The sequence below is a fragment of the Pogona vitticeps genome, chromosome 5 (assembly GCF_051106095.1).
Source record: "Pogona vitticeps strain Pit_001003342236 chromosome 5, PviZW2.1, whole genome shotgun sequence".
In the NCBI taxonomy this organism is placed as follows: Eukaryota; Metazoa; Chordata; class Lepidosauria; order Squamata; family Agamidae; genus Pogona; species Pogona vitticeps.
Genome location: NC_135787.1, coordinates 145,357,329 through 145,383,702, shown reverse-complemented (window position 1 = coordinate 145,383,702; position 26,374 = coordinate 145,357,329). Strand labels below are relative to the sequence as shown.

At 39.4% G+C, this 26,374-nt stretch overlaps 2 protein-coding genes across 4 annotated transcripts in view; both read left to right on the top strand.

The window, feature by feature from the left end:
• Positions 1-4,123, top strand: part of PTPRR (protein tyrosine phosphatase receptor type R) — a 130,264-nt gene extending 126,141 nt beyond the window's left edge. For both annotated transcript variants that reach the window (XM_020786087.3, XM_073000378.2), the window contains one exon: positions 2,707-4,123. In XM_020786087.3, coding sequence (XP_020641746.2) covers positions 2,707-2,800 — 94 coding nt within the window. In that variant the 3' untranslated portion in view covers positions 2,801-4,123. The remainder of the gene's footprint in view (positions 1-2,706) is intronic.
• Positions 4,124-6,538: 2,415 nt separating this feature from the next.
• The window catches only part of PTPRB (protein tyrosine phosphatase receptor type B), an 85,839-nt gene continuing 66,003 nt past the window's right edge, over positions 6,539-26,374 (top strand). For both annotated transcript variants that reach the window (XM_073000379.2, XM_020786007.3), the window contains exons 1-3: positions 6,539-6,677; positions 8,770-9,168; positions 17,780-18,021. In XM_073000379.2, the coding sequence (XP_072856480.2) occupies positions 6,602-6,677; positions 8,770-9,168; positions 17,780-18,021 (717 nt within the window). In that variant the 5' untranslated portion in view covers positions 6,539-6,601. The remainder of the gene's footprint in view (positions 6,678-8,769; positions 9,169-17,779; positions 18,022-26,374) is intronic.

The window sequence follows — 26,374 nt, the reverse complement described above, 5'->3', positions numbered from 1 at the left end:
GCCACAGAGCCTTGTAATGACTCCGGAGATCCATTTGACAAGCCACTTTTCAACCTAGCAGGGAGGCTTGTCATCCCACCTCCTGCGAGGAGTGGCGAGCTGAACGCCATTGGAAAGCTCTACGGTGCCCGCAGCAGTGGCAGATTGGTGAGTGGACCATCCGGTCCCATGGGGCTGGACCCTCGTTATGTCCTCCTGTGGGGAGGTATTCGTATACGAATATGAATGCCCCCATCTCCACTTAATACCCTAGCACTAGGACACCTAGTTGACCAAAGGGGGAAAACAGAGTGAGGAGTCAGCAAAGAAAGAGGAGAAAATTATCACTCAGACATGTTTCCAGCTTATTATGGTAGTTCTGCTGTAACCATGCTTCCTGCAAATCTGGGCAACTAGAATAAAGCTACCTTTAAAAACTGCGAACAAGTCTGAGTGCCAATTTCCTCCTCTCTTTCTGCTGAGTACTATGTGTCAGCCTTCCCCTGTGCAACTTCACAGAGAATCCATTCACATTTTTTCTTGCTATGTAGTTATACAGTTTGTCTAGATCAATCTTTCACCATTATAATCAGATTAGTGACAGAGAGACTACATTCACACATCTCCTTGACCATGTTGGTTTGATGCTCCGATATGAGTCTTGGAGATCTTATAGGTTCATTTATTTTTATTAATTGTATTAGAAAGCAACTGTAAAAGGCTGCCCTTTTTTTGCAGAAGAGTGGGGAAATGTGATACAGTTGTCTTTTTCAAATTTCCTCACCCCTAGCCATTTTCCAGAGCTTCTAAACTATTAACATAGCTGTTCAGGAACTGCACCACATACTTTTTCTGTAGCTTTTAGCACATGTGTCTGATCAACACACTTTACTTTTATGGTCAGATTAAACAAAGTTGTGCTGCCAAAGATGAAATGATTCACTGCTGCAGAATTTCTTCAGTGTCAGCTGGTGAAACAGGAAGCCTGGTAGGCGTTAGGAAAAAAGACAGGAAGAGCTGCACTTTGTACATGTGCTCTAAGGGCAAGACAGGTCACATAGTTAGTGTAAAAATGAGTGTGCGTTGTGCTGTCAGCCAGATTCTGATTTGCTTCTATGTTTTAAGATGCACGTTGCTCTGTCCAGATGACATCCACAACTAGTTCAAGCATCTGAGGACTGTGCACACGACTGAGGAGGACAAACAAACAAATAATTTCAGATTTCAGATTTCATTGCTCAGAATATATGACTGTGCTTCTAATACAGCAGGTTCTTGGTAGTCATACATCTCTAAAAACTGGTTGTTTCTGTTATCCTGTACAGTATTCCCATGCCTTCCTGAGTGCAATTACAATGCTAATCAGGAAAGCTGCATCTAAATTAATAAAATTTAAAATTAATCAGATTAAATATTAGTCAAAATATTAAAATTTTGCACTATAAGAGAAGGATGTGCAAGCTTCTAGCAAGCCCTCAAGGGAATGCCATTATAATCAGATTAGAGACAGAGAGACTACATTCACGCATCTCCTTTACCATGTTGGTTTGATGCTCAGATATGAGTCTGAGCATCAAACCAACTGGCTAGCTCAGTTAGTTTAGGTCTCTGGCTGTGGAGCCAGAGGTTGGGAGTTTGATTCCCCACTGTCTCTCCTTGGCAGGGGTTGAACTCAATCCACAGGATCCCTTCCATTCTGCAGGTCTAAGATTATTAATGTATAGCCTGCCTGGGTCTTAGAACAGGGATGCAAAGTGGCCTAAATCAGCAGTCACAGTACTGATAATGGATCATTCTTTCCTTTGTTCCTCAGAAGAATCCTGGGATAAGATATGTATTGAATAATGTTTTTGTTATGTGTCATAAGTCAGAACTGATTTCTACCAACTCTAATAGGTTCCAAGGTACAGTAAGTGAGATATTTAAGGAGTGGTTTTACCAGTTCCACACCCGCTGTGAGCTTCCATAACAGAACAGCGATTCAAACCCAGACCTCCTTTGTCCTAGTCCATTACTCTGTCCACTGCACTACACTGGGTATCCCCAGTGTGAACAATAGCAAATAGATAACAACATTATCTTCATAAGAGCTGAATAATCTGATTTTAGAAATGATAAATTGTACCTGTGAACTGACTTCTACCTTGGGAAGCAATCAGTGAAGTATATTGTGTGTTTCTAACCACACAGAATGACTACATGAAGTTGTAGTTAGAATTACTGTTGAATGACAGATCTGGTTCTGTGCCAAGTAATCAGTGTGACTTCTCACATTCAAGCATCCCAAATGGAAAAAAGCAATCTTTTCTTTTCTTTTCTTTTTTTGGAGCAGTCATGTTTCTTTCACCCCCACTGTCACCTCAGCCAGATAGGTTTTGGAGTCTTTTGAAATAATACAAAACTTTATGAAACCAGTATCATCATCATCATCATCATCATCATCATCATCATCATCATCATCATCATCATCATCATCATCATCATCATCATCATCATCATCATCATCATGTACTGTCAAGTCAATTCTTACTTACAGTGACCCTTTTCAGGGTTTTCTAGGTAGAGAATACTCAGAAGTGGTTTCCCATTCCCTGTGCACCTTGCCCAAGGCCACAGAGGCTGGCTCTTCTCCCTGGAGACACAGTGGGGAATTTATCTCCCCACCTCTGGCTTCCCAGCCAGATAACAGAAACTCATCACCCTTTTCCCTTCCTTTTTTTCTCCCAGAGGTGGAATGATCCAGACAAGTGAACAGTATGAATTTGTGCATCACGCTTTGAGCCTGTACGAAAGCAGGCTCTCTGTTGAAGCTGTCCAGTGAAATCAAGAAGGAGGAAATTGAAAAGGTGTCAATCTCTCATGAGGTAACTGCTTCATTACCTCCCAGCAACTTCTTCAAGGAGTTTACAGCCGGGGCAGAAGAGGCCTTGCAGCCAACTTGTAAAAGGATTGTTGATGGTTTTTGTCTTTCAAAAAAGCATGGAAGATTGATGGACCCTTGCCTTGAATGTATTGTGAGTTCCCTAAAACAGTTTTGATGAAGGTTAATGTACCAATGTTACACTTGGATTTCACATATATATCTTATGGGAGATTTATTTCTCTGTATTAATGGCATCTGCCACACAGAATGTATGTGACATATGTATGCTCTATAACAGCTGGAGGTGGGAAATTCCACTGAAGAAATGTGTATAAATGCTTTAACGTTTGCCAAGTCTGTCTTGTGAAATAGGCTGTCAGGTGTTCAACTGTACCTGTGAAGTGCTATTACCTATTCTGTGGTAAACATAATTTGGAGCACTTGGGATTCTTGAGGCTGAAAGTCACAAGTGCTAAAAGGTGCAAGTGATCATGGTTTCAGACAAAAATGACCAAAAAAGAGAGAGGAATTTAAAATTGGTTGTTTCTGAAACTATGAAAAAAAATCATTTGCATTTTCTATGACAGCTCCAGTAAGTACTCTTCTATATTTAATGTGTATAGTAAATTCTGTAAAACATTGCAGAACACAATGGCTGCAGCACAAAAATAACCCTTCCTGTGCCAACAGTACTAAAACAAAGGAAAGTTGTAAAAGTGGTCTGCATTCTCTTGGAGCTTGCTGTACTTTTGTGACCTTCCAGATCGTTTCAAGGGGGGGGGGGCTTTCAGAAAGCCATTCCCAATAGGTTGAGTCTATTGTCTTCTTCAGTGTTTATATATATTTATTCGATACCATTTATTGTCTTAGAAGCTGCTTTATGCTCCAGGACACAATCCAGTGTATTTGTAAATCTTGTGGGTCATTTTACTTTGGAAAAAAAACTTTGCTACATATATTAAATGGTAATAATTTTAAATATTTGCCTGTCTTTTACTAAAAGGGGTGGGGGTTGTTGTTTTGAATAAGTTGTCAGCCTTCCATTTCTTTCATGGAAAGGAGGTCTGTTTGAGAGAATGCAAAACCAGAATGCTAGGATTCTAATATTTATTTTCTTTTTTTAATCTTGGTGCTGATCAGTTTGTTAAGAAAAAGAGTTAAAACGGGCATTGCCACCTTTCAGCAAGAACATCTGGGATTTCAACATGGAATCTTAAAATGAGTTTCTAAAGCAGTGATGTTACCTTTGCTTCATTTAGCCAATAAACTTGATAAAAAATATTTAAAGATGCTCGTATTTTATCTGTTTATTGTTTTAGCTGTCATCAAATATTGCTGATCTTCTACATTGAGAGGTAGAAAATACTCAGAATTGCTTCTTAGGATCAAATGTGATGCATTTATTAAGGTACCGGGTTCTTTCCTAAATGGTGAGAGATGTCTGTTATAGCTAGATGTGTAAAACAAACAAACAAAAACAGGGAAAATATATGTGTTTTTCTAGAAAATTGGAAAGTTTTGGAAATTTTATATCTCTAGTCATCACATGCTTTCACTCAGCTCTGTATCTTGTATTTCATAGAATTATAGAATACTGAAGTTGTCAAGGGCCTATAAGGCCGTCGAGTCCACTCCCTGCTCAATGCAGGAATACAAATCAAAGGATATCTGCCAGGCAGTTCTCTAAATTTCAATGCAGGAGAACTCACCACCTCTCAAGGTAATTGGTTGTGTTGCCATTGTGCTCTAACAAGAAGTTTTTCCTGATAGTCAATAGAATTCTGGCTCCCTGTAACTTGAGCCCATCGTTGCCTGTCCTGCACTCTGGGATGATCAAGAACAGATTCTGCCTCTCCTCTTTATGACAGCCTTTTAAATATTTGAAAAGTGTTATATTTCCCTTCCATCTTCTTTTCTCAAGGATAAACATGCCCGGTTCTTTCAGGCTTTCCTCACAGGGTTTGGTTTCCAGCCCCGTGATCATCCTTGTTCCCTTCCTCTGAACTTGTTTTACCAATTTGTCAGCATCCTTCTTGAAGTGCAGTGTCTGGAACTAGACACAGTACTCAAGATGAGGCCTAACCAGTGCAGAATAGAGGGGAGCTAGTACCTCGTGGGATTTGGAGGCTATACTTCTGTTAATTCAGCCTAAATTGCATTCGCCTTTTTTTAGTAGCCTCATCAAACTGTTGGATCGTATTCAGCTTGTGATCTACAATGATGCCGAGATCTTTTTCACTTGTAGTATTGCTGAGCCAGGTATCCTACATCTTGTAACTGTGTGTTTGGTTTCTTTTTCCTAAGTACAGTACTTTCAGCAAGCTTTGTTTTGTATTTAATCATTGGAAGGTAAACATGGACTTAATTTGCAAGTCTTATTGCTGAGGCAAAAATCTCTCAGGAAATCCCACTGTGTATTTTCACATCATGTCTACAGAGTGATGAAAAGCTACATCAGCTAAATGTCTTATGCAGTCTTGGGCAAGGAATCACCAGGCCTAAGATTCTAGATCCATGAATGCAAGTCTGTGAGAAATGTTTACATTTTGTAAAGAAGGCCTGTGGCACAGTCTAACTAGGAGCTTTATGGTTCACAGGTCCTCTCTCCAAAAGGGCAAATTGGGCAGACCAATTTTTAATGCAACTGGACATGAACAGGATGGATGTGAAAGAGCCATCCTTCAGTCTGATGGTGGTTTCCTTATATAATGGGTAAGAAATGTGTACTTGCCCAGAGTAACCATTGGGTTAGATGAGCACACAGTATGTATGTATATATAAACAGTCACACAAACTCCTCTAAATGATGTTCCCATATGCCATAACTAGACTGGCCATGGTGTAGTGGGAAAGAGAAACAAGTATGACAAAAGAAAAAGAAGTAAGGAAACAGAGAAATGTTGCAAATAAAAGACGGTGATGTCTGGATTTTCTTTGCAAAATATTAATAGACATGTCCAATTGATTGAATTCAGGAGAATCTAGATAATCTAAATAATGTAAGGAAGACTTTTGAGCAATGCTTTTCAGTGGTTGGTCTTCTGGATATTATGGATTTGTTGCTTGGGCTTCTGGAAGTTGAGGTCCAAAACATATGGAGGACCAAAGGTTATGAACCAATGCCTTAGAAGCTATGCTATTCCAAACTTTGGCGTAGGGGTCCCAGGAGTAGCTAAAGCCCTCCAACTTCCAGGCATATAGGTGCCCCCTCCAGACCTCTGGAGATTGTTCACCTACACATTAGTGATACTGCCCTTCATTCTGTTGTTACACAGATGTTTAAACATAAAGGGTGAAACACTTGCAGTATCTAATCATGTGATATTCCTCGTCCGATACATAACATATCATTACAAAATGCTGGTGGTATTTAAAGCATCATCTAGTATGTATTTAAATAGGCCAATCAAAAGCACCTGCAGACATATAATGGTTCACAGACAGGCAATTAAACAAAATTACAGTTCGTTATTCTCAACTGAGTTTTCAAAGAAATTCAAGCAATATATTTCTTTCACAAAATGTACCCCTTTTTTGCTTGGGTTTCCAAACTACAACAGATAGTTAGAACAGACCAAAGACTCATATGAAAGGGCAAAGTGGCGTAAATCTCCCCAAAAACAATTGAATAGAAGGAAGTGTTCGTCACTGACTTTTTCCTCCTATGAAGGCACATTTCCTTCCTAGCCTTCGCTTCACTTATCTGGAGTGTGCATTTTTTTTAAAAAAAAAAAAAGGAGAGAGAGAGAAAGAGAAGCAATGGGAGCTGTTAGAGGGAAAATGGAGATTTTATTTCGTGTTCTGATTTTTACCTGCCTGCCCTTTGAGATGTCTGGTAAGTAAGACTCTTTGACATGTTCAGATTTCTTCCTCATCCTGGCTGTGATTTCCAAGTGTTCCTGGGAGTTTCCACAATGTTGTTGAAAGAGAATAATTTCAGAGCTTTGGTTTATACAAGACGAATAGAGGGATGGGCCAAGCGAATCCCAGATTGTTTAGGTTTCATTCAGAAAGAAAATAAACTTTCATTTTAACAGTTACTTCACTCTTTGAGAAATTCTTCCACTGGATACTCCCTTCGGGCTGAAATCATTTCAGAGGAACACATCCCGTTTATTCATGTACTGTGACCATGGGAAAACCACAGGCTTACAAACAAGTTTTAGGCATAGTAACTTGTGTAATAATTTGTTCCACAACATGAGAAATGAAAAAAAGAGAAAAAGGCTAACAAGATGTGCTACTTTAGATGCATTAGCGATCTACCTTTTAGCTTTGATGGGACTTCTCATTGAATGGTTGTTGTAATTAACGCTGAGGCTGTGTTTGCTTCAGATGATCTGCACTGGGGGCCAGCAACAGTTGGTTTGGGGGCCCAACTAACCATTGTGAGCATGGTGACAGTCTGAGTCGTTATTGCTAAAATATTGGCTAGAAATGCAATTCAACATACCATGCTCTGAGTTTGTATTGGCAAAATACCTCATATTTCTATGAAATATGAAGAATCCTGTTCAGAATTCTGAACTGTGGTAAGGAAGAAGACACATTTGAAAAATCTTTTTTTCAGTTAATGGATTAGTTGTTATGAAAAAAAAAAGTTAATTAAAAGTTTGACCTGCTTTTAAATTTTGGAGTCAAAGTTAGGGTTGCTCAAATCTTCTGTGTTTAATAAAAGGGTTTAAAATAAGTGGTGGTGCTGCGGGGTAAATCGCAGATGCCTCTGTATTGAAGGTTTGAAGACCAGCAGTTGTAAGATCGAATCCATGAGACGGAGTGAGCTCCCTTCACTTGTCCCAGCTCCTGCCAACCTAGCAATTCAAAATTGCAAGTAGATAAATAGGTACCACCACGGTGGGAAGGTAACAACGTTCCGTGTCTAGTCGCACTGGCCACGTGACCACGGAAACTGTCTTCAGACAAACACTGGAAACGGGGATGAGCACCGCCCCCTAGAGTCGGACACAACTGGACATTTGTCAAGGGGAACCTTTACCTTTACCTAGAGGAGACCCATTGAAATCATTAGGGCAATTAACCTAATTCATTTGTTTCAAAAAACCTCTCTGAAGAATTACTAAGTTTGGGTTAACTTCTCTGGGTCTGTCTACTCTTTCATATTTTGATATTTTATATTGCTTTGATGACATTTTTATCCCAGAGTAGTTGAAAAGCTAGGGGATGTGGTGGCGCTGTGGGTTAAACTACAGAAGCCTCTGTGCTGCAGGGTCAGAGGACCAGCAGTCGTAAGATTGAATCCATGCAATGGAGTGAGTCCCTGTCGCTTGACCCAGCTCCTGCCAACCTAGCAGTTTGAAAGCATGTAAAAATGTGAGTAGATAAATAGGGACCACCTCGGTGGGAAGGTAACAGTGTTCTGTGTCTAGTCATGCTGGCCACATGACCACGGAAACTGTCTTTGGACAAACGCTGGCTCTATGGCTTGGAAACAGGGATGAGCACCATGCCCTAGAGTCGGACACGACTGGACTAATTGTCAAGAGGAACCTTTACCTTTACCTAGTTGAAAAGCTAGCCAAGTGAGAACGAATCTGGGAATATCTAGAATATTCAGAAAGTTAGCAACACAATGTCCCAAGCATCATTTCATGCCATTATGAACTAGAGCTTGCAAAAGTGACAATTGTTTACTGTTAATTCCTAGAATCCTCTCAGTCAACTCCCCTCCCAACTGTTCCAACTTATGTTTTGGATATTTTGCTGTCTTGGAAAGTCTAGGTATTATAGTTTTTAGAAGTTCAAACTCTGGCTGAACTATGGTTTTGTTTCAATTATTTCTATGTGAGTTTCAGGGAGTAAGATAGGCAAGGCTGAGATGATTCTAACCTGTTCATATCCGCCTTGACTATTGTTATTCTATGGATATTAATATGTGTTCCATCTGTATGGGTTCTTCATTTTTTCAGGTGGTTTTCTTATTATCCACGAACAAAAACAACAATGTATTTATGAAAGCAGTAACATAGCACACGTGGGAACTTGCAACTTTACCAGTGTAAACCACCAGTGGAGATGGATGAAGGATGAAAAGCTTCTCCATGTTAGATCTGGCCAATGCTTGGCCGTCATCATGTCCCACGCTGCACATTCCCGTAGAGCAATCATTGCCAATTGCTCTGAGGCACCTAAATGGACCTGCCACAGCATGGAGGGACTTCTTGAGGTGAAAAATAGCTCACTGTTCCTCAAGAAACAAGGCTCTAAGGCTGTTGTGAAGATGGGTAGAAAATATCCCCATAGCTGGAAAAAAATTGATGTCAATGAGAAAGAAGAGCCTGTCTATGGAAACCTATGTTCACAAGATGGTAAGCTGCTCCTTTATAATATTTGAGCTTGAAGCTGTGTACAGGACCATTATCTATTGGATTCTTTGCCGCATAGGGTGACTTGGAAAAATGGGCAGCCACTCTGGGTAACTTTTAAAAACTACATTTTAAAGGTAATAATGAGATATGCCTTTCTATATTTTCAAAATGGCTGCCAAATTAGTTTATTTTAGAAACATCAAGTGCAAAACAAAAAGTCTTGTGGTACCTTTAAGGCTAATACATTTATTTGATACAAGCTTCCACAAACTACAATCCACTTCTTCAGACACATGGATCACAATACCTGGGCCACCGGTTTCTGTATACTGTTGATGGTGTGGAGATGGTAGTGGGACCTATTATGGGGGTGGGAGTACAGAGATTGGACCAAGTGGAGTAATGAACTTCCAAGGTGCCAACAATGGCATTTTAAACACAGGTAGTGAAGGTCCAAGGTGTTGATGGTACTGACAACTTGACAATGGTTAGATTTAAGTGATGTGTCTTTTCAGAACTTGAATTATCAGGAAGACTAGAAAGAATGACAGTCAGCGTTCCATCATAAACATCTGTATGGCTGACAGTAGAAAAAGCCAGCTTTTTCAGTTACATATTAACACATTACAAACATAAACACACACACACACACACACACACACACACACATATATACAAACATATTAATAAGCTGGTCTACTACAAAGAGCTTGTCTCTCTCTAATATATTCAATAAAGTCTGCCCTGTGACAAAATCTTGCAATATGGAGTGTTTCAGTTCAGTGTTCCACCCAGCCAACCAGTAAGACAGTCATGGGTACACCAGCCCATTCTCCCTCCCAACCCAGTTTTCATTTTCAATGCACACCCCAACCATTAGATACTCAGTGTTCTGTAAGATTTGACAGCACTCTGTGGTCATAGCACATGCTAGGTCCTGTATGAAACTGATTGGTCCCAAGGTCAACCCTGCTATTAGAGTGAGGTGGCTATCTCAGGTAGTGGATGTTGGGCATCATGAAGGAATGGAAGATTATCACTTACCTGATGCATTACTTTTGAATTATACTGCCAGTTTTGGAGAGAGGTGCTCGTAGGGTTTTCTGCCTAAAGTGAACAAAAAAAAGGTTGAGGCTTGACACTATACACCTTGATTTGGACAGGGCAAGGGTACTATTTGTTGATGAGTATGAAGCACCAAAGATTCTTGGACTAGTCCTGGCGAGTCCAGTTGGATTATTATTTTTTCATTGTTATTTGTTTGTTTACATTTCAGCCAGACATTGGTTTTTCTCAAACATGTTGATATCTCTCTTTTGTTTCTTAGTGGCTTAGTGTTGTGTACAATGCTGTCAGCTCTCACCAGCTGTGAATTGGCTATCAGAAGGAGTGATAGGTGCGATTACAGATTCCAAGAGGTTTTTTAGTCTGTGTTAAATACTGACACCGATAGCAACTACCGCAGGATTTTAAAAATGGAGCACATACCGACTTCATTGTAAATTCATTTAGCACTCCAAAAATTCAGGAAAAAATAGTTTGTTCATATATTATTGGCTGATACCATATGGCTCAGAATTTAAAGTACACTTTGAATGTATGCATACCATTGAATACACAGGCCCCTCAAACTAGGTACAATTATTAAGGATGTACACTGTCTTCAGACAAATGTGTAAAAAGAAACCAAATCATTCATGCATTTCTGTGGCAGCCATGGGAAAAAGAGCCCAGAGGCACTTCTCTAGATCCTCTGTGTTATCTAGCATTCATATGTCACAATTAAAGTGAGGAAAGAGAAATTAAAATTACTGAAGAAGGAGGAGAATAACCTCTTTACCTTTGAGTTGAACCTTTCTCTCCTTTCCTGACACAGTGTCATTTCAGTCAGGTGCATGCCTATTGCCCTTTTAAATTTCTTCACCCACTCCCTTCATGGTGACTGCCTTAGGAAAACACTCAAATCTTTCTTCTCATGTTGGCTGTACAAAAGAAGGGGAAATATAAAAATAAAACAGAATATCCAATTCTGAAATTGCTATTGTCATCAACAAAGGTACTTCTGCACAGCCTATGCTGTATAATCTATGACCTGGGCTTGCTGCTTCCCCACGCACACAAATTGGTTTTCACAGAGAACTGGAAATGCACAAATTCCATCAAGGACCAAGCCAAGATGTGCCCAGAAGAACACAATGTGTATACCTTTATTTAGCCAAGGAGCTACGTATCTCTAACAACTACTTCATACAAAAATATATAAGGCAGAGAGATACAACATCACTCTTTCCATGCTGGGAATCTATTTGGCCAATACAAATGGTGGAATTCATTTTAATTCATTTTTGAATACTTTACACTGAGCCTCGTGGCACAGTGGTTAAACCACTGTACTGAAGCCAAAACTGTGCTCACGACCTGGGGTTCAAATCCCAGGTAGCCGGCTCAAGGTTGACTCAGCCTTCTGTCCTTCTGAGGTCGGTAAAATGAGTACCCAGCTCACTGGCGGGGGGGCAATGTGTAGCCTGCATAATTAACTTGTAAACCGCCCAGAGAGTGCCTGAAGCACTATGGGGTGGTATATAAGCAGCACGCTTTGGTTTACTAAAATTATCAAATCACATACACCACATAAAAACATCTGAATTTAAGAGAAAGTGAAAATGACAGATTTCCTCATCCTTGCATCTATCCCATGCTTTCCTCTGCTTGCTTCATGTAATGATTTTTAGTAAGCAATTCTGCTCAAGCACACATGGAATTCTGTGCATGCTGCCCCATTCATTTCAGTGTCAATGAATTGCCCATGATTTTTCTAGGAATACTTTTAACATACCAGTTCATAAAAGGGAGTGGCACAAAGAGATTCGTGGAGCATCAAATCAAAGCCAGTGTAAAATCCCCAGTTCAAAAGATGCCATCCTTCCAAATGAGATAAGTGACTGTTCACAAATCTGTGGATGCAGAAATTATGGGAAGAGCAATCTGGCACCAACCACCAACTTGGTCACTGGCTGTGGGATTCTGGGAGCTGTTATTCAAAAAGGAACTCTTCCAAGCTCTGGCCACTAACAAAAAGATCAAAACCTTCTGGGTGGAACTAGTATCTTGCCTCTTCTAGGAACAGCATGTATTATACTGCTGGTATGTGTTACGTTACTTTCCAGGCTCTCTCTTCCATGTAGAGCCTGGAAAGCTATTTCTAAGCAGAATGAGCATGGTGACATGCAGAAACTGTCTATACGTGAGCAGGGCAGGAGGATGTGCTGGGAACCACAGCATCATCCTACCAGTTCTCAGACTCCATCTGCATGTCATTATACTTAGCATACGTCTGAGTAGATATTCACTGTCAATATTTATATGAGTTCCCCAGAACTTTAGGAATGGAGTATTATATGTAAATATACAGCATTGAGTAATAAAAACAATACAAACAATGATATGGAAAAACTGCAATCCAACACTCTTGGTTAATCATTCCATTAGGAAGCTAAGTCCATTAGAAAAGTTATGGACTATATTACAGTTCTATACATTCATGTACAGAAGTCTGTCCCAGGAATTTTATTGTCCTTTATTGTCACTGTAAAGGCGGATTCATAGAATGTAATAGAACTTATTTTTGAATAGACAAGTATAAGACTTCATTTGAGTCCTTATCAATATCATACAAATATACAGGCTTGACCAAATTTTACGCATTCAAGCGAAACACTCGTTTTAACAGTTTGCAATATGTTGCAAAGAAGTTCATAATTAAAGAATGGGATCTCGACACAGATAATTTACAAACTAGTATGATGGAGCTATAGAGAAACTGTCATCAAGGCATAATATTTACCTAATTTTAATATGTACCTTTTGTTTTAAAGCTGTTAATATGTTCTTATCTTAACACATCTCTTTGTACTAGTAACAAAATTGCACTATCAATGTTATTTTTTAAATTATGCCATTGCAACCCCATCTCCCCCCTCCAATTGTCAGTTCAAATTGAGAAGGATTTGTGGTCACCAAGTTTGACATGAGCCATTCTACTCTACGTATCGTAATATCCTTTTCTTGTTTTGTCTACAATCTTAGGTAGACAAAACAGGATAAAGCAAAAAGGATATCACATATGAGTGAAATGACTAATATGAGTTAGGATGGCATTTGAAATAATACAAAGAGCCTCTGGAATACTCAAGTTTAAGAGCCAATATTCAATGAGCTCTATTGAGAAAATGATGTCCATTAATCCCATTATAAATAAGAATTTATGTGTGTATAAGACGGTTTAACTTCTTTTTGACTATTCATTAGTACTGGTATTTTCCAGTGCATATCAGCTATCAAAGCAGCTTAGTTAAGTAACATAGCTTGTGTGACACCCTTTCTCTCTCCTTCCAAACAGTAGCTGAATTTCAGCATAGAATAAAAAGATATTACAATTGTTCACAAAATTCAGTTTATTGTGGACCTATATTTTGTTTTAAAGCCCCTGCACACTTATTGTTCCTCTTCTTAGGTCTGATTTTAAATATTTTAATAACCAATAATAACAGTGTTCTTATCACAACATATGGGCTTTAAGTAAGGAAATGTAGACCTCTCTTTGTTTAGAAGTCTGATCATAAAAATAACTTGTAAAAAACCTGCAATTGTGAAAAAACAATAAGTATGCTAAAATAAAGGACATTTAAATAATATATGTTTCTGAGCAAAATGTTCCATGCAAACTTTGATGCTTTGGTTGGTGAGAAGCAATTTAAGTTTCATGAATTTTTAGCCTCAAATATCTCTCAAAAGCATATTAATTGACTAACAGGATAAAAGACTTTAAGCCAGAACAGCAAATGTAGTGTCCTGAGATTCTTGCATTTATGATCTTCAAATTAAAAGAACGTTTCTAGACCTTAAGACTTGAAAGATAATCAACAATGTATGTATGTTGAGAGCTCAGAGTCCAGTAAGATAGACAGGAAACCAGATTTCTAGTGATCCAGGAAGATAACTATGATACCCTGCATGTCTTTTTGCCACTCATCATGACAAATAAATTGCAGAACATGTATGCATACCAAGGAAGTGGTGGGTGGAGGTATGCTTTGTTTTTTATTTTGTTTTACTATTTTTATAACCTACATGGAATATAGGACTCAGATTTTCTAGTGTAAGGTTTGAGTTTACTTGTCACAGGATTTTTTTTAAAAAAAAAGTGTCTTGCACTGTCTTTTAAAGAAAACACTTGAAGACAACTTTGGAAACAATCTCAGCGTCACACAAGCTATGTTACTCTATAATAATACAGAGCAGCAGTTCTCTCATGGTGGAGGATAATCCACAGCATTTTGCAGCATTTTGTTCTACATGGGCTGTCACAGTCCCTGTGTGCTGGGCCCTGGGCCTCATGTTCTTCTTCTCCCCCTCTGCGCACACATCTTGTGGAAGTAAACTGGAGATAATTTCATTTTACTGGTATCATTAAACACACACCAGTGTTTTTGCAAGACGTTGTTCATTCCAGGATGAACGTTCACAAACTGTTCCTTTTGGAAAAGAAGAAATCATAGGTTGACAGTCTCAGCCTTCATAATTACATGCTGAGTGATCATATTTGGAAACATCTGCTACTTCTAACCTACTAATTATAACTTTTCAGAGGCTCTATGAACTAAAATTGTTGTACGTGGCACCCAGCCTAGTGTTGTGGCAACATAAAGAAGGCTTTGCCATGGATGAAGCTACCTTTTGAAATCCCACACACACATACATTCTGATTGTGCTACAGAAAATAGTGACATTTCTATGAGAGGAGCATGTTCAAGTTGCAGAGGACCAGACCCCTCAAATCAGTGGCCATAAGATGCCACAGTGAGCTTTAACTTCCAGGCACTATTAGTGGGGTATGAAATTGGCCTGTCCGGGAAAAGGACCATGGAAGGGGGGGGGGTTGTAAATGTGTCTTTTTGTAGTCTAATTGCTATTCTGGAATCCCCTAAAAGATAGGTGACTAAAAAAGCTTGCATGATCATAACCCACTATCAGACATTTTGTGGGCAATGCCACCGGAAGGCTATTTCCTGAGCAGAGTTAGTATGAAAATTTACATGTGGCAGCCCACAAAGAAATGAGCAAACGTTTTATGTTTTTCATGCTTGTAAGAGAATTGAAAAACAGAGGCAGATGATATGGTTCCTCACACTCTATGCACATCGAAAACTTTCAGTGATTTAAAAGTGGGAGATGAGGCCAACCTACAGGAGATCAAACTTTCTTTTATTGCAAAGGTTGGTTACCTCACATTATTCCTATATGGCTTGTACAAAGGGATAATGGGGCAAAGCGCATAGAAAGCTGGAGAATGCATGAAGGATGAGGTCCCCATGACTAGATTCTCAACATACAAAGGATTACCCTTGTTCCCTTGATGGGCAGTGAAAAAAAGAGACAAAGAGAGACAGGAACATGCCCTGGTGGACAAAACAATGCCTATGAAATTTGATGAAGACGTTTACATTGAATTTGATAATGAGTCTGCACCTTTGTTATGACTCAGCTACATGTATTATCTACACCTACAATACATTGACACTTTGTATTTACAGGTAGGAATGATCATACAGTTAAAAATTGATTTTGTGCAGAAGCTGACTTCTAATAAACATTTTGCAAAGTCGTTCACATTGAAATTTGTCTCCTATTAAACACATAAGAACAGAAACAAAGATAATCTGACATCAGAAGAGTAAATTCTCTAGCTGCTGAAATCATCTTCATGCACAGCTTGAGTTTTTGCCAAACTGATCTGGCACATAATTTGCCAAATTAACCTGTTTTCTTGTATCATTGCTCTTCAGAACTAAAGTGCTGGATTCCTTTGAAGCCTAATTTTTTAAATATGAAAGACTGCACTAAATCACATCTCTCCAATACTACAATACTAACATGCGTTCAGCTCCAATCTATAACATCTGTTATAAATTGCTCCCACTTACAGAATAAAATGGTTTTCTACTGTATATGAAATCTTATGAAAAGCATGCTTCTTGAATTTATCAGCAATAGATCTGACAGAACAAATAAAGGTTGTGAAAAACAGAGAGAGAGAAAAGCACAGGACATTAGCATCTATCTACCTCTCTCACCTCTCTGACATAACACATTGATAAAGCACATATTTTCCTGGCATCTTGAGATAGGGTTGAACTGGAAAAGAATGGTCTGAAATTTTAAAGAGAATGATACTAATATTATTGATTTAATTTGCTGTGTTAATTGTTTTTATGATATTTTTATTGTATGACACCCAGAGTAGATGTGGTCTAAATGGGTGGGATATAAATGAATGAATGAATGAATGAATGAATGAATGAATGAATGAATGAATGAATAAATAAATAAATAAATAAATAAATAAATAAATAGCAAGTATCATGATTAGAGAAGGGCATGGACCAATGGTATGGCAATTCATGCCAGTTCATTCATTGATCCAACAGGTGACCTGTGATTCCAACCCCTGCCTCCTCCAGCAGGTGCTCACTCAAAGGCAGTGCCCGAAGAAAGCAGGGCAGGGAAGCCAGGGTGATGCTTCTGAGTGGCCACACACCAGAGAAAGCATGGATCAGAACCACAGAACACTTGTTGGATCAACAGACAAACTGGCACCAATTGCTGAACTGGTGGTTCGTGCCCGTCTCTAGTCATGATGCTCGTAGAATTGCTTATTCTTGTAAAAGAAGGATGCAAATTCGGTATGTTACAGAAAATAATTTTCTACTACTTACTTACTAGCACTATTTAAAATTCATTGATTTGTTAAAATCTCTTATACCTTAACTTGCCAAGATTTTTTTGTGTGCGCTGGATCTAAAGAGCTCTCATAGTTTCAAAGAGAACTCCATTTTAGGGCACCTCTAAATATGTCAAACTTCCTTCAAAGAATGCACTTCTATATGGGCTCTCTATTCACATGTTGATAATACACTGTCATGATCATGTGTATATTTCACAATACATTCACGAGTGAGGAACTTGACAAATTATATGTGTGTGCAAATCTTCACACGCAAAGAACTAAGTGCAAATTTCATACAGTTGCTTCTTTGAACATAAAAGCTTTCCCCCAAAAAATTAGTAGAAGAGCTAGTACTCTGATAACACAGAAGTATTCATTACAAGTTCCAGGCAAGTACACTGTTTAGAGGTTCTTTGCACCCTACAGCTAGATTGGGAAATAGATTTTTTTTTTGCATGTCTAAATTAGAAACATGGAAAGTTTGTTTTGGATTTTGAAAGTGTTCCTGCTCAGTTGACAATTCGCAGACATAATTAGCAAGCAAATCTTTACTACCCATAAAAGGGGAAGGACATGCCCATCACAGGAGCAACCTGGAAAAAAAAGTGACATGAGAAAGTAGGTACCATTTTAACAATTCCAAGTGAAAATATAATGGAAAGATTTAAAGCCCCTTTTTTTTAATTAAAAGACTTTGTGATCAATTATTAACCTCAAATTGCTAAGAGTGTGACAATGTCCATATTCATTATAAAGATGTCATTGTATGTCATTGTTTCTGTGTATGTCGAGCATTCATTTTATGTCCTGTTCTTTGTTCATTAGATTTCCAAGATGCTGAAACATTTGTTCGGAGCACTAGAAATACATTCCCTCCCTTTAATTCTATAACGCATAGTCCACAGCATTCTCTTGGCAGTAGCAGTACAATGATTATCATCAGAAATGTTACAGAGCACGACAGTAAAAACATGGACAAACTCAATCTTAACCAGAATTTATTTGAAGTGACAGAAAAACCCTGGATTCCCACAACTACCCATCATTCCTCTAGCATCACAGAACAGGTAAGATGCATTTTTAACTGGGACATATTACAGTTCATTTCCAGCTACTTTGAGGACGGTGGTCTTGTATGACCAGAGGTTCATAAATTGTGTCGTATAGAATGTAGCAGTGTTTCTAAACATGGGTTCCTCCTACTAGCAGCAAATGGAAAGTGTTGTAAGGTAACCCATGTTCTCATGAATGGATTTTCCATTGTAATAAAACAAATAAACAAAAATGACAAAGTAATGGAAAAGCAAAAGAGGGGTGGAAGAAGGTGTCATCTGAAGCCCCTATAAAATTCAGTAAATGAGGCAGGATGATGATGACCTCTTTTGGAACTGCTCCATTAAAAGTGAAACTAAGATTTACCAAAAGCTGCATAATAAGGTAGTACAGGTAGATCACAAGAAAATGGAAAGATGCAGGGACACAGAACCCTACTATATGCCTTAAATTTGCCCAAAAATCTCTTAAGAAAATAACATTTCTCAATCGTAAAATGATTCTACCCTGGGCTTCGCTACTGACAATGAATCTGACAAGTAGGATAACATCTATGTTATATTGCACTTGTAACAGAAGCAAAACTGACAAGATGAGCAACATCATAATCAGGAGGAATTAGGAGGTGGTAAAATTACACAGACTGCAATCTTCACAACTGCTATGTTTGCAAAATCACCAAGCAAATGGAATTTTGAAAATAAGTCACCAACAAAAATTTGGAATTTGCAATTTGCAGAACTGTGAAGGAAAGGGAATATTATGTTCTTAAGGCAGGCTTTAGGCACTTTCTCTTCTACAGTCATGGCCACAAATATTAGCACCCTTGTAATTCTGTCAGAAAATGCAACCCTTCTCTCAGAAAATTGTTGCAGTTGCAAATGTTTTGGTACTCACGTGTTCATTTCTTTGGTTTATGTTGGAACAACACAAAAAACAGAGAGGAAAAGTCAAATGTGATACAATCCCACACAGAAACCCAAAAATGCACTGGCCAAAATTATTGGCACCCTGTCTAAAATGTAAGAAATAATTTCTTTTCAAGCATTTAATGCTCCTTCAATTTGTGTTTAGACACACCTGTCACAAGTAAGAGGTGTGGGCAATATAGTAATCACACTATATTACTATATTGCTAAGATGGAGAAAAGTTGAGTCAACCTTTGTGTTGTGTGTGACACTGAGTATGGAGAAAAGAATGAAGTGTAAAAGGTTGTCTGTGGATTTGAGAAGAAAAAAGGGGGAAAAACATTGACAATCTCAAGGCTACAAGTCCATCTCCAAAGATCTTAATGTTCCTGTGTCCACTGTGCACAATATCATCAAGAGGTTTACAGCACATGGCACTGTAGCTAACCTCCCTGGACATGGATGGAAGAATAAAATTACTGAAAAATTACAACGAAGGGTTGTTCGAATGGTGGATACAAAACCCAGATGAACTTCCCGACAAATTCAAGCTGATCTGCAGACACAAGGTACAAGAGTGTCAGTCGCACTATCTGTCGCCATCTGAATGAAAGGGGACGCTATGGTCGGAGATCCAGGAGGACACCACTGCCAACACAAAGACATAAAAAAGCAAGACTGGAGTATGCCAAAACTTATGTGACAAAACTACAGTCCTTCTGGGAGAACGTACTGTGGACAGATGCAACAAAAGTAGAGCTTTTTTGGTAAAGGATATAATGGCACTATTTATAGAAAAAGAAATGAGGCATTCAAAGAAAAGAACATGGTCCCTACAGTCAAAGGGACAGCCACATGGTCGAGGTTCAAATATGTTTTGGGGTTGCTTTGCTGCTTCTGGCACTGGATGCCTTGACTGTGGGAATGTTATCATGAAATCTGATGATTACCAAAGAATTTGGGGGCACAACCTAGTGGCCACTGTCAGAAAGCTGCATCTCCACCAGAGGTCATGGGTCTTGCAACAGGACAATGTCCTAAAACACACTTGAAAAAGCAATCAGAAATGGTAACAAAGTTGTGGAGAGTTCTGAAATGGCCAGCAATGAGTCCAGACCAGAATCCCATAGAACACTTGGGGAGAGATCTCAAAACAGCAGTTGGGAGAAGGCATCCTTCAGATCTGAAGCCCCTGGAGCAATTTGCAAAATTCCAGTAGAGAGGTGTAAAAAACTCATTCATGGTTACAGGAAGTGACTGCTTTCAGTTATTTTTTCCAAAGAGGGTGCTACCAAATATTAAGTGAAGGGTGCCAATAATTTTGGCCAGTGCATTTTTGGGTTTCTGTGTGGGATTGTACCAGATTTGACTTTTCTTCTCTGTTTTTTTGTGTTGTTCCAAGGCAAACCAAAGAAATGAACATGTACCGAAACATTTGCAACTGCAACAATTTTCTGAGAGAAGGGTTGCATTTTCTGACAGAATTGCAAGGGTGCCAATATTTTTGGCCATGACTGTACCTGCAAAGCTCTCCTTCTGCTTGTATAGCAGTGTCTGTCCTGTTTCTCTAAGCTGCAGTGCTAGATAGTAATGCAGCTAGAATTCATATTGCCTGGTTTAGAAATATGCATTTGAGAAGCACATCACTAAATGTTTGCCTTAGAGTAATAGGCCCAAAAGTTTGCACAGTCTCTGTTTCTGCCTTCCTTCTCCACAAATTTTCTTTCTGATCTTCTGTCTTCTTCTACTATGTTAGCATGTTAGGCATCAAAGAGCAGGAAAGCAGGAGAAGGAGACAGACTTTTTACCTTTCCTCTGCTACCTCTGGCAAAGCAGCAGAGAAGGAAGACTCTTGAAGAATGAGAGAAACAAAGATGAGAGGAGAGATAGATGGTCTAATGGCAAGGGAATTTTGAGGCCCACCACTTCTGATAATATCAATGAACTCTGAATGTATGATGTCGTGGCGTTTGCCCCTAGTTACCCCTAGTTATCTTCCTACCACAGAGCACTTGAAGACAAAGCAAACTCCTCTTCACACGCTGCCACCAGTTGGTTACTAAATCAACATACTTTTCTAAAGAAAGATCAAGGTCCATTCATCACTGTCTTTTAAATAAAACAGGTTTATTATTACAGATGTTTTGGTAATAATTCATACGTATCTTCTTCTGGCTTCTAAATCAACAATAACAATCTTCTATTTGATCTTACAGTTACTATACACTCTTCTGACTAATCACACCCCAGATCTCCCAAATATCTCTCTATCTCTCACTCCACTCTCCTGGACTCTGACTCTCACTCACTCTGCTGTTCACTTTCAGGCACCACCTTGTTATCTCTCTCTCTTGGCTCCGCCTCTCAACAACATTAGTCTACAACATGAATAATGCATGACTATTTAACATAATAAGGGTGAACGCCCACAGATGTTATTTTCTAAGTTCTAAAAAAATGTAATGATTCTTTTTCCTGAGTGCATTTCTGAGTCTGCAGAACTGAGTAATTCTGTTCACCATTAGAAATTAAACAGAGTGTTTAGCAGCAAAAGAAGAGCCAACACTCCAGCTTTTGTGTGGAATGGGGATGCATCAGTTTGGGGCTAAAATCTCACTAAATAGTAGGTGGAAGAGAGCAGAATGGTCCTAGGACACAAGGTAGCTAACCCAGAGGCAGCTACACTGCCAGAAAGCTAAGTGGAAAATCTCTCAACCTGGTTGCTCCCCGAAGGTGCTGGTTATTGCAAACAGCATTATAAAGGTGTGTGTGTGGGGGGGGGGTTTAATTACAAAATGCAAATCACACCCAGAAGGGGAAACTAGTGCAAGCTCTCATCTACAGCAGAGGCATGTTCTTGATTGCTCTTTCCCTTTCAAAGAAATAAAAGGGTCAGCATGCTAAGCATTTTTATGAAGCGTGAATAACTTATCTCAGCATAGCTAAGTAGAGGAGGACAAAATACACGGGCTGTCTCAATATTCCACTGTTCCCAATATGAATAGACTTCTTAACCTGCAGACTTTGATACATTTTAGCTTGCCATTCAGCAACTGATTCTCTACGCTAGCTGAAATGCTCTCCTGAGACTAGCAATACTGTAGAACACTGGCTTCAATGACACAAAACGTGTAAAACAAAATCTAGAGCAAGGAAGATCCAAGAAGAAAGTCGAAGTAAATCTGTGTGTTCTGTTGACAGAATCGCATGATTGGCAAGGGCTTGGGGGACAGATAGGGATATGGGGTTGCTGATTCTAGACTCCTGGTGATCTAAAGGCCAGCTTTACCCTGGCAGACTTTGGAAGGCCACATCTTCTATCTTCTGGAGAGAGAGAGAAAAAGCACAACCCAAGAGAGATTTACGCCTTGGAAGCCTTTTACAGGTGTTTTCCCCGGGGGGGGGGAGGTGATTTAGGCTAGAAAGGTGTGATCTGGTGTGATTCTGAAACATGAAGTGATGAGAGGGTCCTTTCAAGATGTTTTAAATGCTGTTTCTTGAACTAAAACAGGCCCACCAGGGGACATATTTAAGTGGATATCACCACCACTCTTCCAGTTTCTGAGAGCATGCTAATGCAACAGATAATGTCAACCCATTTTCAAGAAACAATAAGGTTGTGATTTTGTCTTTCCTCCCTTTTTTTAGTGTTTACATTCAACAGCCTTGGTTTGCAAGTGAATCTGCAGCTCATACTTTCAAATCTGTGAGGAAAGCTATGCAAAACACATTTCCTCCTGATAAAAAAGAAAGATGGGGGTGGGGCTGTTAAAAGCAGGAAACCTTGGGAAAAGTTCTGAAATAAGCTGAAGTCTGCTTATAGTGATATGTCCACACACTCACCAAATATACTTCCAGATTTTTCCTATCTTTTTTTTTTTTTTTTAAAAAACTGGCTCAGCAGAAACAGGCAGAATTTGTTGAAAACTTGCATATATATTGTCCCTACTCACAGCTTCATCAGTACAGTGGTGCCTCGCATTGCGACGTTAATTCATTCCACAAAAATCGCTGCAGAGCGAAAACAATGCTATGTGATATTAAAAAGCCCATAGAAACGCATTGAAACCCCTTCAATGTGTTCCTATGGGCTTAAAACTCATCCTCCATAGCGCAGCCATTTTCGCTGCCTCTTAAGCAAGGAATCTGTCCCTAAACACAGCGGGTGGCCATTTTGTTTACCTGGTGGCCATTTTGAAACCACCGATCAGATGTTTTAAAATCGTCGCTTTGCGATGCTCGCTTCCCAAAGCAGGGAACCGAGCATCGCAAAGGGAAATTCCCCCATAGAGAACATCACAAAATGATCGCTTTTGCTATCCCAAAAATGCGTCGCAAAGCGATTTCATCGCTAAACGGAGCGATCGCTATGCGAGGCACCACATTCCATTAAAAGATCAATTTCAAGGTACTATGCTGCTTCTTATTCAGTATTTATGTGGTACATAAGCATCTATGTACTGTGTTTACTGAAAATCTAGTTCAACATGATCTTTACAGTGTCATTTCAGACCTCATATTGAAAAATGACTCTGTATTATTTCATTTCATTTCATGTATTATTTCAAAGCTTTCCTGGGATATCCCCAGGTATAATCCATTCTCTGGTGTCACCTTGGAGCCCCAATGATGGAGCATCAAGGTACCTATATTAGTAAAGCAGAGGTCTTGAGTATGAATCTATGAGCAGAGAGAGTGGGACCACACAGTTTCAGCCAAAAGGAGGATTTTTTAAAAAAACAATCACTTCTAACTAATTGAAATAACTGATGAGTAAAATTAACTTTCTTACTTAGCAGGTATGGGGAGGGGACAAGGACCCACGAGGTTTATTAACCTCACATCTGTCCTACTTAACTTGTGCAAATAATTATAGAATCATAGAAATCATAGAAAATTGATGTTGGAAGAGGCCTACAAGGCCATCAAGTTCAAACCCCACTCAATGTAGGAATACAAGTATATCTTCCAGGTGATTATCTAAGTTTTTCTTGAATGCCTCCAGTGTTGGAGCACTCACCAAATCCCAAGGTAACTGGTTCCACTATTGTACTGCTCTAACAGTTAGGAAGTTTTTCCTGATACTCAACAGAAATCTGGCTTCCTTTAGCTTGAGCCCATTGTTGCCTGTCCTGCACTCTGGGATGATTGAGAACAGATCTTGCCTCTCCTCTGTATGACAGCCTTTGAAATATTTGAAAAAATGTTTTTCTCAAGGCTAAACATGCCCATTTCTTTCAGCCTTTCCTCATAAGGCTTGGTTTCCAGCCCCCTGATCTTCCTTGTCGCCCTCCTCTGAACTTGCTCCAATTTGTTAACACCCTTCCTGAAGTGTGGTGTCCAGAACTGGACACAATACTCAAGGTGAGACCTAACCAGTGCTGAATAGAGGGGGAGTAGCACCTCATGGGATTTGGAGGCTATACTTCTGTTAATTAAGCCTAAAATAGCATTTGCCTTTTTTTTGTAGCTACATTACACTGTTGGCTCATATTCAGCTTGTGATTTATGACAATTTCAAGATCCTTCTCCCTCATTGTTCTGCTGAGCCAGGTATCCCCCATCTTTTAACTGTGCAATTGGTTTTTCCCTGAGAGGTGCAGTATTTTGCACTTATCCCTGCTGAATTTCATTCTGTTGCTTTCAGCCCAGTGCTCCATCCTATCAACATTATTTTGAATTTTGTTTCTGTCTTCTATGGTATTAGCTATTCCACCCAAATTGGTATCATCTGCAAATTTGACAAGTATTCCCTGCACTCCCTCATCCAAGTCATTAATAAAAATACAGTGGTGCCCCGCATAGCGAGGTTAATCTGTTCCGGATTAACCTTCGCTGTGCGAAAACATCGCTGTACGGGGCAGGAAAAGCCTATTGGAACGCATTAAACTTAGTTTAATGCGTTCCAATAGGCGCCAAAACTTACCCCTCCAGCGATGTTTTTGCTGGTCCGGCGGCCATTTTGGAGCCGCCGAACAGCTGTTCAGCGGCTCCAAAATGGCCGCCGGATGCCCCAATTGTCGCAAAGCGAGTGCGGCGATTGGGGCAGCTCCGTATAGCGATCCCCAAAAAGGGATCGCTATACGGATTCTTCGTTATACGGTGCACTCGTTAAGCGAGGCACCACTGTATTGAAGAGCACCGGGCCCAGGACTGCACCTTGGGGTACCCCACTTTTTACCTCCTTCCAGTTAGAATAATCATAGAATAATTGAGTTGGAAGAGGCCTATGAGGCCATTGAGGCCAGCCCCCTGCTCAGTGTAGGACTCCAAGTCAAAGCAGATCAGAGAAGTGGTTGTCCAATTTTCTCTTGAATGCTCCACTGCTGAAGCACTCACCACCTCCCAAGGTAATTGGTTCCATTGTCATACTGCTCTAACTGTTAAGAACTTTTCCCAATGTTCATCCTAAATCTGGCTTCCTTGATCCCATTATTACGTGTCCTGAACTCTGGGATGATCAAGAACAGATCCTGCCCCTCCTCTGTACATTTCAAGCATTTGAAAACTGCTATCATATCTCCCCTTAGTCTTCTTTTCTCAAATCTAAACATGCCCAGTTCTTTTAGTTTCTTTCCTCACAGGGCTTAGTTTCCAGTCCCTTGATCATCCTTGTTGCCCTCCTCTGAAGTTGCTCCAGTTTGTGGGCATTCTTCTTAAAGACAATCACTTTTGAAATGCAGTGTATAGTGCTGGTTGCCATGTCTCTAAAACAATATTGGACATGCAATAGAATCAGATACCTAAAGAGGTTGGGCAAAAGAAACACCTTTCCTCTACATAAGGGTTAAAGGTTTGGCAAAAATTTTCTCCTTCTATTGCAATAGTAGAACTCTCAGACACAATGTCTGTACTGAGTGAGTGTGTACTTTTTCGCACAAAGCATAATTAATGTATGGAATGTACTGCTGTAAACTATAGCAAGGGCCACTGGCTTTCTTGCTTGCTTGTTTACCAGTTTGTTCACTTTATGATATTCAATAGATGCAAATATCACTGAAAATTAAACATGCCACAGTATAAAATCATCCAAGTGACAGTAAGGAAAAATGATCTTAAATATCGTATTATCAACAAAAGTAATTCATGTAGCTGAACCTCAGAAAAAGCTTTAAAAAAATATGTCTTAAAACAGGCACCCAAAATAAATTTTCGGCATTAAAAAAATATGTCTTAAAACAGGCACCCAAAATAAATTTTCGGCATCTGCCTAATATTGGCAGGGAGCCAGCATAACTGATGTAAAATTCTGAGCAGGGTGAAAATCTATTGCAACTTTCCCCTGTCTTGTCCCTTCCAGTATTTCAGGCTGCACCTCCCACCATTCCTGAACATAAACCATGCTGTTGCTGATGGTGAGGAAATTCCAAATATCTGATTAGCACCAGAAGGTGACTTAAAATCATAGAATCATAGAATCACAGAAGTGGAAGAGACCACAGAGGCCATCGAGTCCAA